This window comes from Macrosteles quadrilineatus, unplaced genomic scaffold (assembly GCF_028750875.1).
Source record: "Macrosteles quadrilineatus isolate MER2022 unplaced genomic scaffold, UCM_ALF_1.0 Scaffold_8__2_contigs__length_117827958, whole genome shotgun sequence".
Lineage (NCBI taxonomy): Eukaryota > Metazoa > Arthropoda > Insecta > Hemiptera > Cicadellidae > Macrosteles > Macrosteles quadrilineatus.
In genome coordinates this window covers 67,328,490-67,340,906 of record NW_026542601.1, presented here as the reverse complement: position 1 = coordinate 67,340,906, position 12,417 = coordinate 67,328,490, and the positions used below count along the sequence as shown (strand labels likewise).

General features: G+C 37.5%; 1 protein-coding gene and 1 long non-coding RNA gene across 2 annotated transcripts; one reads left to right on the top strand and one right to left on the bottom strand.

Annotated features, from left to right (window-relative positions):
• Positions 1-1,891: 1,891 nt before the first annotated feature.
• On the bottom strand, positions 1,892-3,635 carry LOC129001793 (uncharacterized). The gene is made up of 2 exons (XR_008491495.1): positions 3,356-3,635; positions 1,892-2,038 (listed from the first exon to the last, which is right to left on the bottom strand). It is a non-coding gene; the product is annotated as an uncharacterized LOC129001793 (long non-coding RNA).
• A 2,919-nt stretch (positions 3,636-6,554) lies between these two features.
• LOC128999646 (uncharacterized) lies at positions 6,555-7,681 on the top strand. The gene is made up of 2 exons (XM_054426258.1): positions 6,555-6,866; positions 7,523-7,681. Exons 1-2 carry the CDS (start codon positions 6,584-6,586, stop codon positions 7,672-7,674), a joined length of 435 nt encoding a protein of 144 aa, XP_054282233.1. The 5' UTR covers positions 6,555-6,583; the 3' UTR covers positions 7,675-7,681.
• Positions 7,682-12,417: the final 4,736 nt, after the last annotated feature.

Below are 12,417 nucleotides of genomic sequence, written 5' to 3'. Positions count from 1 at the left end.
CCTTGTTAGTGACTAAGGCTGACATATTCCTTAGACACAGCTGTCAATTAATAGCCCATACTTTGGGCTAATGGAAACTATAGGGACCTACAGTTTATAGTAGAATCCGAACCACATTTTTCCTTGGTATAAAAAAATTGGTCTAATTATCAGGATGTACTGCGGATAGTCGTAGTAAGGGCGTTAATTCAAACCACGAAGTATCACATCCACAGTACATGCCTATAAATATCCACAACTCGTGACCTCCTAGTAGCTGAATTACAGGATGACACCACCGTCTCAGTCTCTTAATGATGTCTTAGCTAAGACTTGACCAAAGATAATGGTTGATTCCACCAAGAATAAGTTAAAAATTGTTGGCATTAACAAAATTCTCTGGATATTGACTATTTCCCAGATTCTTATTGACTTGCCATGTGCGTTTAGGCTTTGGGCCAGACATTCAGCACATCTGTGCCAAGACCTCTGGCATTCTCAAAATGATCTGCTGTGCAAGACACTGTTTGAGCATCCATGATTTTTGTATCCATACCTGCTATATATCCAGTATAATTTTTATGTGCGGCAACAACTAGGGTCTTACTGTGTATTCTGGTCGCTTTTACCAGCACAGCCTTTTTCAATGTCTTAGGCCCCCAATACGGGAAGAATGAGCGTACGCCTTATATAAATTGTCCTTAAAGTAGTTCTCGTATGTCAAGAAGTTTACAACATAGATTTACATTGTAAGAAAGGGGATTAACCCCGTACCCACGGTGCTCATCTAAGCAGATACTCTGTTTACATTACACTTATAGTCCTCGCCACCCTAAGTTGAGGCAGCCCAAGGCCGCACGGCGTATATCTAGTGCGGCCTTTGGCTGCCTCAACTTAGGGTGGCGAGGACTATAGTCGACCAGTTGGTGTGAAGAGAGTTGAACAGTAGCATGAGTATCGATTTACAAATTCCTTTCCCAGCTGACGTGAGCTAGGCGATGACCGGTAGGGCTGACTTCCAAGAAACATCGTTAACCTATAAGTCAAACACCCAATCAGCCAATGAGAAGGGCTAATGAAGAAAATGGAGGGGTGAGGAGTCTCTCAGCTGGAGCTGGAGGACCTGAAGAAACAAATCGAGGAGTTCACCACGGGCCACTGGACCAAGAAGATCGAGAGTTTCGGAGTGTGTGTATCGGTGCGTGTGCTTCTGGGACAATAAACAGTATGTAAAAAGAATAAAATATATAACTAAAGTTTTGTAAAACAAACAAGTCATATAGTTTGTCAGTAACTCATTCTTTTAAATTTTTAATTGATTTTCTTTTCTTGTAAATTATAACGTTGTAAATTTATTTATCTTATTATTGTTGATCTTTGCCTTTTCAAAGTTTTCTTTTGCTTTACTTTTGTTGTTTTTCTTAATTTAATTTTGTTCATTACACGTTGAGCAACACCCTTAAGCAGTCTTATGTTTCATTAACCTAACACCTCTAGACTATGAAGTTCAAAAATTTATTCAGAGGAAAATTCTTGAGTGATTTTATTGGGTTGGCTAAATAGAGTTTTTGATTCAACTTTTGAATTACTTATTTTATTTTTACAGTACACTCATTAGTCAATAAATACCAAAATTATTTTATTTTACTAGCTATATATTAACTTTGCTTCTTAAGATTGGCACTCGCATATATAATATAAATATAAATATAATTTTATCTTTATGTATAGTTATCTGAGACATGTACGAACAAGAACAATAAAAAAATATATCTAAAAAAAAAAGAATATTTTATCTATAAAACTGTCAAAATAGTTGGAAGATCAAAATAAAATATATAATCATTTTTACATGTTTTCTTTACAAATTACAGAGAAGTTTACTGGTAAGAATTTTAACAAAATTAACTGCTATAGATAAATATAAGGTTTATTGGTAAAGTATAAAAACAGTATATAACAATAAAAGGCAACATATAATAATAACTATAGCTGCCCTGTACAGCGGCCAACCTTCTCCATAATATTTTTGTCCAGAGCTGGGGCTAGATCTTTCTTCCTGAAACAAACATTTTAATCTTGGTAAAGAAAGTCACAATTTTAAAATACTCAGGGGTGCCAAATTATGCGGGTTGGTGTAGTTGGTAGTTTCAAATAAAAAGGTCTTATTTTACAATAAATTACCATAGGTACCCTTAACTAAAAGTTTTTAACTGGTTTATTCCGCCTACAAACGTGCGACACAAACTCGATCTTTGAGGGGCTTTCATTGCTTGTTAAAGACACATGTTAACCTCTTGCTACATTACCAAGAGTTATTCTTCTTGCTAGAAGAACACCTTAACTTGTAACTTCAAGAAAACAACTGTATGGGGTGCGCAATAATTTTATTTTTGGATGAAGTGCTTTATGGTCTTGGCCTGCCCCTGTTAACAGTTTTAACAGGATCAGCAACAGGTAAATTAAACCTTTTATATTTTGTCTAGGCCTATATTTCCCTGATCAAGTTAGTGCAAAGAAGTTTTTGTTGAATAATAGTTGTAAAGGCTTTAATTTCCTGAATTGAAATAAGTACCTGGGGACCGAGCCATGGCATAGTTTATTTTGATTGTAAAAGCAATATACAGGAATGGATGCTTTAAAAGAATTTGAAATTTATAAAACAATCAAAATTCAAGCTAACACATTATTAAACGACAAAATCAGTTTACAGTCTAACGCTCTGTATGATACTCTAATAAAAAAACAAGAACAGCTGATGAACAAGAAGCCGAGCTATACAAAGTCCACTGCCAAACCATCTTCCGCATCGCAGTATGACCCTCATCTGCAACTGTGCGCACAAGGTTGGGGTTGGACATTGTAAGTTTTTGTCAGTAAGCCTACTCGTTTTGTTCATAAAACGTCTGACTGTAAATAGTATATGTCCAAGTTTCGCATTTAAACTCTTGATGACCCTTTCGAAGTTACAGTGTTAAATGTTCTTGTACAAGATCTCATGATGAGGACTTAGGTCCTTAAAACCCGTAATCTATAAGGACTAAACAGGATCAATCTGGCAGTACTGAGGTAATTTTATACCTTTTATAGTTGGTTAATTGATCTTGAGACAAAACAACTCAAATATGAAAATGAATATTATTTTATTGATATATTTTAACGTAAACAGTAGGGCAATTACAATGTTGGTCATAATTGTTTTTATACAGTAGGCCAACATTTGGTGGCTTTTGTTCATAAATTCGGACTACTTAACAACTGTTTGGATTAGGCGGTATAGTTCAACTTCCCGTTGTGAAGAACGGGCACAGAAGCTAGTAAATTATTAAGTGATTTAATAAATAACTCTATATATAATATTTACAATAAACTATACCTTCAAAAATCTGGCTGTTTAACGGATGATATGGCAGACATACACTTATCTCACTAGGTGCTCTTCCTTAAGTTCTTTTACGGAGTACAGCGGCCTATAATTAGTATTCCTTTCAGCGCCTTCTGAAGGAGGGTGCATCCATCTCCTGCAAATGAGTAGGCAGTTATGAGTTGTAGTTAATAGTAGAACGAGGATAGCTATTCTAGGTACGTTTGAGACGACAGCAGGAAAAGTCTATATTTTGTGCTCTTCTGGTATAGTACTCCTGCACCCCAGTGGCGGATCCAGAGGGGGGGGGCAGGAAATATATGTCATATATTTTTGACTGCATGTAATACAGTAGTGCATACAAATTGCGTAAAATAATTTGTCACACTAACTTAGGGCAAATAAATGGTATAAAACTGCCATTTTTGAAGACTTAGTTTAAACAAATTTTTGGGGAGGGAGGGGGTACCCCCGAACCTCTCAGAAACCCTGGTCCCCCCCTCCTTGTAACTGTTCTAGATCCACCACTGACTGCACGTCATCTTTTCTAGGGTCAGGATATCAAGCACTACGCCGTGAGTACCCTTAAGCTACATTTCCATTCCTACAAGTCGCAGGCACAAGTCGAGGCACATGTCGAGATCATGACGAGGCACATGTCGCACGTAGTTTGTCATGCCGTTTCCATTCCAGGCACAAGTCCCGCGACTACAACTGGCAGACAAGGCAGTGTTCTCTTTTATTGTGATGCGGTGAGGTTCGGTGGCTGATTTTGATTATATTGTGTTCTACAAATCACCATGGATGACATAACAGCCTCTGCTTTTTTATTTATGGCTGGTGCATACAATGAACTTAGAAGAAAACTACCTAGATAGTGGATAAAAAGTTTTTTTTGGCTAAAAGAGCATTGGAAGGTGCATTTAATCAATTGATGAGAGATTTGCGCGTACAAAGTGGCTTTGAAAATTTCCTCCAACGGACTCAACGAAATTTGAGGTTATGATTACCTGTCATTTATGAGCATGCGGTAGTTTGGAGGACCTGCGCATGCGCGAGTTGCAGGCACATGTGCCCGCGGCTCGGGCACATGTTTTGTCGCGCAGTCGGCGGGCACAAATTTGTGCTGCGACTTGAGCCAGGATGTTTCCATTCCTACAAATTCGGAGATTTGTGCCGGCACAAATTTTCAGGAATGGAAACGTAGCTTAAGATCCTTTAAGATTGGCCGGCAATGATCCAAATGCCACACAACTGTAATAATCCTAAAGGTTCTGGACAGCATCGTTGTATCATCTGCAAATAATAATGTTTTCCCATTCAGATTAAGGCAGGATTTTGTATAGGTTAGGCCTAATACCCTTAACCTCATTGACGGGTAGGGCAGTCAAAATCGAAGCAAAAATTAAAAGCCGAGTAGGCTAAGTTTATGGGAAGATTTCATTAGCTTAGTGTAGCCTAATGTTTTTAATATCATAAAATAAAAATGTCTTAAAATATTATTAGACTAGCCTAGGCTATTCATGGGGTTACAGCTCTTTTGCTTGATGCATTGAAATGGATTTGATGAAGTAGAACTACATATTACAACAAGTACTATTACCCCTGATCTATTTAACTGCACAACTATACTTATTATTTATTTTAACGTCCGTGATAGAGCCTATATATTTGATAGGCTATGCATAAAAAATGTGACTGTGATAATAGGCCTATATCGCTATTGATCAAGTAGCCTATATACCGTGAGTTAATGTGTCTCAGACGAAGTCTATAGTAATCAGTGATTATTCAACGACCAATAAAATGGGCCTACTTAATTACTTGATGCCTTTAAGATGGCTAAGTTATTTTGTTAGTAGTATCAACTAAGTTTAGACTAACCTACAAGGTTTATTATCACATATAAAAATGTTTTGATGGCCGTTGCCCTGGCGGTAGGTTAGTTGCGCATTTGCTACCTACAAAATCCGGGCCCTGTAGGGTGGGTTATAATGCGGTAGAATGGCGATAAACTTAGGTTAGTTGCCCATTGACGCCTTGAACAATAGATCTCTTGAAATTGTAAAGAGCAATGAAGCGTAGTCCTACGAAAAAGCCAGTCTACCGGAATAGGCAAATCATTATGAATTTAATGTGTACCATGTAACCCATCGAACTATATAACACAACTGGAACACCGGGTAGATAGGAGATTTGAGATAAAAAGCGTGCCGTCTCAGCAACCTTCCCCCACCACAAAGGGGGACTCGACGCAGATATGTCAGTTCCTCAAGCCGTGCACGCGATTGTTAATACGCTCCTGGGGTCCATTTCATAATAAAGTACAAACTAATATTATTAGTAAATCAGCTGATCGCCCAATGCAAATCTAATGGAAATTACAAGTTACAAGTTGTAACTTGTAACTTGTAGTTTATTATGAAATGGGCCCCTGGCCGTGCATACAATAGGTTGACTGCGATTAAAGTTATATATTCTAATATGTGTTGTTTTATATTGTATAATTTTAATTTCCAAAAATGATGAAGACTTGTCAAGGTCTATCTCAGCTCTGGATGGAAGTGTGGCTAGCAAATACCCTCTGTTTCAAGCATACGTTAAAAAAATGTGTGGGTATACAGAAAAATGGGTACATGCTAATAGACCTGCAAGTCGAGGAAACCACACAAATAACATTGTGGAAAGAGCAATGGGTGTGCTAAAAGACAAGGTGTTATGTAGAACAAGAGCATTCAACCTTACTCAGCTTTTAAGCTATCTTTGTTTCACCTTACCTGATTTTTATAAACAGAAGATATTTGATATCGTTTGTGGAAGGTATCAATCTGTTCCCCAAACACGATATGTACCGAAAGAAGGAAAATTAAAATCTCTCAAAATATTAACTGGAAATTCAAGTCTTTTTACAGTGAAAAACATGGATACTGACCACTCTTATGAAGTAAATATCGATGTTGGTGTTTGCACATGTGAAATAGGAAGAAACGGCGCTCCCTGCAAACACCAGCATTTTGTTGCAGTTACGTGCAATGTTTCTTCTGGTAACATTGTCCCTACCACAGAAAAGGAGAAGTGTTTTTTTCACTTTATAGCAACAGGTACCAACCAGATACCCATGATTGGTATGCACCTTTGTCAACAAAAGATTGTGTTGATTTACCATCAACCACCTCATCTCCTACTTGTGAACTCCCAGAAGAAGGTTCACCCTCCAACTTCAAACCTGCTGGTATTATTATGGAAGATACTGGAGAGGTCCCTTGCAGTATAGAAGTAGGGAAACAAGTTGAAGAAATATCTGATTTAATAACATTAAGAGCCCTAAAAAATCCAAACCTATTTTCTAAAGCGCTATCTTCCTTTCACTCTGCTTTAAAAAATATGAAAAATGAATCTTCATTACTGTCAGCCTTTCATCAATTTGGAAAGCCTACATACTCGCCACTGACATGCAAGAAGTACAAGACAACCATTCCGGTGCAGCCTACTGCTGTAGCAAGAAGGAAGTTTACTACCAAAGGTGAGTTTTCTGGAAAATGTGAGGCTGTAAGGTAAGATTTCTGGAAACTAAAACGAAACTTACCAAACCTAACCTAACCAAAAGCCTATCGATAGACTGGTTTAAGCAAAACTAATACTGAACTGAAAATTGTGTTAAAGACTCAACATCTACTTAAATAAAGCTGGATGGGACACTGACATTCTAATTGTTTGTCACGTCCCGATATCGGACACCTCTCAGACTTATACTTAGGGCTCTTGACGAGAAAACGTAAAAGAAATACACAATTCTTAATTTGGGATGTAGTTTTCTCATTTTAATTTTTTCCCATTTTGGACGTGTTTTGTGGGAAAATTAATTGTAAGAGATATTTGACCCCCCTTAACAAGATTTGAAGAATTGAACTTGAAAGGAAGCTCTTGACTAGCAAACGTCATGAAAAATAAAGAAAATTTTCTCATTTTAAACTTTTCATCATTTTTCTACTTTGAACATGTTTTGTATTTTGTGTGTTTTCAACAGTAGGTAATGTCGACAAATATTAATAATAAATCTTATTGATCAAATCATATGGTTTTATGGCTTAATCTACAAGTATGGCATAATCTAATCATGTGGCCTGTGTATATCTTGTTAGGATTCGCTTAACCTACAGTCAATGACATATTTTTCAGGGCGAAGATGTCTACAGAGTGGAAGACCTGCCAAGGTTAACTTCACTTCCGAACATGGCTACTCAAAAAAAAAGAATAGTCGACCAGGCAAAGTCCCTCACTCTCTCCAAGAATCTGTGGACAGGAATCATTCGTCGTCAAAAAAACATTAGAACTAAATTTTATTTTTTTGTGGTTTTGTTATAGTTGTACAGTAAAACCTTGATAGTTTGACACTTTGTGGACGGAGTGTCGAATTATCGAAATATCAAACCATAGGGTAAATTAATTGAGAATAGCCCTAACACATAAAGTGACCATCACATAATTCCTTTTCAACATTAATTTACAAGAAAAACATTCCTTATATACAAAAAAAACTTAAAAAATACTTGTTCACCATGTTGTTCAGCAGGGAAACAGTTTCATAAAGATTTTCATTCATTGATTGTTTAACAATACACCAATACTATACCTATTCAACCCAGTAACTTTAACTACCGAACTCAATAATAGATGCAAATCTTTTTATGTCTGGATACATGTACCTGCTTGATCAAATAACATGTTTTACAATACTAAGTAAAGTCTATCAGATAGTAGGCCTAATGTTACTCAGAACCACTACTAAAATTCTTCATTTGTAAGACTAACTTAAATATTTGAAGCAAGATTTTTTACAGTAGATTTAAACTACACTGATTTATTATTGGCAATTATATAAAATTTAATTTAACTGTGAAATAAATTTGCTTAAGTTGACTATGGATCATCATCAACATAAAGACGTTTGAACTTGCTTTTTAGCTCCCATTGATAACCTAAATTATCCATTTTATTGTATGCTAATAATTATTTCAAGCTAAAACTCTCTACTTCAACAGGTACCTATTTATTTTATGTGAATACCCATAGAAGCAGAGCTATAGCATTTGCACTAAGTATCATCGATGACGACGTCATTAGTCGCTCGCTCCTTTTGTGATATTTTGCCCGAATCGAGACTACAACAACAACAGACGACTTCGAGACAGTGACGTCAAAACCTCCAGCCAATCAGAAGCCTCCAAATGACCCGGTTGGCAAAGTGAATCCTGAAAAACAAATTGTGCGACCAGAACACGAAACGAGACGAAGGAAGGCTGAAATTTGGGTGGAGTAGAGGTAATTCAAAGAAGTCGCGGGAATTTTCAGAAGTGTAGAGGGTAAGCGACCGCACCGCGAAACACGTGACCACGGCGAAGCCACGCCCTTTCCCCAGAAGGGAGGGGCCGGGACCTAGCTGACCGATTTGAGTTGTCGGTACCAACTTGATATGTGATTTAAGTGAAATGGTACCTAGATGAAAGGTTGCCTAAAAGAAGGCCTCCCGTAAAAATGTAGGCTACGTGTTTCATGTAGTACATGCAAAACCTTTTAAATTGCATTAGGTTTGTGACAGTATGGTTTAGTTTTATAACTCTTAATTACAAAGAAGCCTTTGATGATAAATTACGCTTGTAATTTTTTTAGTTAAGAAAAACATCCAGGATAACATTTTATTAAAATGTTTAGTTAGATGTCTACTGGGGAGCGAGATGGTCTAATGGTAAGACCTGGGGCTCCGGAGTCTTATAGCACGGGTTCAAATCCCACCAATAACAAATGGAGTTTATCTACGTGGTAATGCCACGACCCTCTTGGAAGTGTTAGGTGGACTTGTAGGTGGCATTTAAGCGCCATACCAACAGTATTGTTATTAATCATAATCTATTGTACATTTTCGTACTGTCCGCCAGTATTTTTAATACGGGAATACGCGGTAATGGGAACACTATTGCCGCAACGATACGGACTCCATCCATCGGCCTCGGTGGTGTAGTGGATAACATTTCGGGCAGTAAATCTGCAGGTGCCGGGTTCGAATCCCGCTGGCAGCACCAACATTTTATTAAAATTAGTTTTCATATCAGCAAGTTTGGTTGGATTGGTTAAGTTATGACAGTTTAATTTCATAATTAAAAATATATAAAATTGAATTTTAGACGTTTATAATTTTATTTTATGAACAAAACTAATTTTTAGATTAGTAAACCTTTATTAGATTTTTTCATTATCAGCACGTTTGGTTATTTTGGTTAGGTTATGACAGTTCAATTCAATAACAGAAAAAATTTAAGCTTAATTTTATAAGTTTTCTTAATTTTATAATTGACTAATAGTGAAGTAAAAATTACGCGCTGTGTTCTCTACTACAACACTGTTCACGGAGGAATTTTGAACTAAACTATGACGCCATCGTTGCCTCACTTATACTTCCCGTAAGTCAGACCCTACATTTAACACTTGACTTATGATCCTCCTGCACAGATGTAGCATTGACTTCGGAATGGATTAAAATGCTTGCCCACTCAATATTGCAAGCAGATAATTGCATTTGCATTTACGATATACACCCAACCGGGAACAGTTCTCTTAATTATTTCTTTTAATAATTATCTACAGCCGAATCAAAAGCATAAATCAACTTACACACATGCAGGTGAAATGTGTGCCGGTGCGGCACCGTAGCGAACGCAATTGGCATTGAAATATTTCAATCTGATGAATAAAAAAAGAGCAGCGGTGATTGTACTACGTTACCCGGAGATTGGACGTAGTACCCTGAAACACCCAAAGGTAGCAGCAATGCCTGGATCAGTAGTAAGCGGCTTGAAGAGAGCCACTTACTACTTTGCCACTTAACTAATAAGTTGGTTCTATGACATGCAATAGCAATAAAAAGTTATAAGGTTTACCAACAGGGTGCATCACTATAATCTTTTGGGAGTATCGATCGAGCATCCCCGGGCGGGGACATTACGCATTCCTGCGGATATCCTGGGCTATCCCAGGTTGACCATAGGACTACTATGGGATATCTTGCATATCCTGTTCGCATTACCCGTGGGATGTCCTGAGGAGAAAGTGTGCTGTATGGGTGTGACATCAGTCTCTTTCTTGGGGGAACACCGTTACCGCAACGATACGGAGCACGGCTATGAGCCTCGGTGGCGTAGTGGATAGCATACCTGGCTGATGATTTTATGGTTGCCGGTTCGATTCACGCTGTTTTCTATAACTTTTAATCAAAGATTTAGCTTAGAATACTTCTTAACCGTACATCTTTTGTTGGAATTTAAGGAATTTATAATTTTATTCTATGAACAGAATGATTTTTCTATTAGTAAACCTTCATTCGATTTTTCCTTTATCAGCAAGTTTGGTTAGGTTATATGACAGTTTGATTTTATAATAATTTATAATGATTTTATTTTAGAACAGAACTATTTTTTGGTGAACTAAGATCTTGGTGTCATATATTTCGTCAATGTTATTGTAGGTTTTCAGCTTATTTTGGACTCAAAGATTGGTAAAAATGTTAAAATTCCGTAGGCTACGTGTTTTTCAATGATAAGCTTTAACACATACAAATAATTTTTAGAGAAAAACAAGAATCTGCAGTTAGTTTATTAAAAGGTTTAAGGACGAAGTAATGACCCAGATTCGAAAGGATTGCAAGCGCTCTTCATGGCGCTGTTCAATGCAATGGTAGCTATAGGAACATCGGTGTTAAGCAACTACGTATTGAGAAATACGAGCTGATGTAGAGCGCACCCTTAAGTACAATTTTATCAAGGTTGTTACACTTTTTTATATGGAATAATTCCTTCACTAAAAACATTAGCGATTGTTAAGGAAAATATATCCTGGGGAGTATCCCCGATGTCAACTCCCCCTAGTCCTGGTGGTAACGTAGAGTGATTGAGTGAAGTGAGAAGTGACTAACCGACACTGTCGTCGCCGCGCCAAAAAAAGTAGGGGCGTGTCAAGAGGTAGGGGGGCGGGAGGCTGCTCTCACTCCACACCTGTATAGCTCCTCCCATTCGCTGCGAGGGGGAACCACGTTTCGAAGCAGTGCCTGACCACGCACATTCTTTCGGACCAGCGCCTGACCCCTGCATTCTTTTCTGACTAGTGACTTTCGGTGTTATAACTTTCGGAGCAGTGCCTGGATGCACATATTGTTTCGGACCAGTGCCTGGATGCACAAAATGTTTCTGACTAGTGACTTTCGGAGTTGTGACTTTCGAACCAGTGCCTTTCGAACTTATACCATTCGAAGCAGTGCCTGACCATGTAATTTCTTTCGGACCAGTGCCTTTCGGAGTACTGACTTTCGGACCACTGCCGCGCTCCCGTTGCGGTATTGGTGTTCCCTCAAAGTGACGTCAGCAGTTAGTGACGTCAAACGGCACCTGAGAAATCTTCCGTGTGCCGTTTCGGGGGATTTCCTATCCTGAACTACGGTACTGTACGTCAGATGCAGTATTGTTTAATTGTTTTTTTTTTACTGAGGTTAATCACTGAATGGTTAATGGATGTTAGGCGTTTTCTGTTTTGGTTCGGTTTGATTAAGCTACAAAACATATTACCATATTACGCTCTAGCAACAGAAAAGAAAAGAATACCTATATATAAATTATTTATTTTGTTGTCAATGTGGTATAAATCTAAACAAATTTATCTTAAATTAATAAAAAAAACACATAAAGTACCTAATGTTATTCTTGTTTAGGCTACACCTACAAATGAGCAGAGAAACGAACAATGTTAAGAATATTAGGTTGGTAAAGATATTAGACTGTAGGTATTTTAACTTGTAGTAACTTCTCCCATTTTAACAGCATATAACAATGCAAAAGTCGTATTCTGATTTAGAGTCAGTCAGAGGTTCAAATAAATTGCAGGTTCTAAATTAATCAACGACAATCAATCAACTCTAAGCCAGCGATAGCACTTGCAGGGTGTGTATTTTAACACAAGTACACCAGTGAAGAATCATTTACACTATTATTGACTGACATACTCAGTAGTAAAGTTTCGAGGGAGGTACC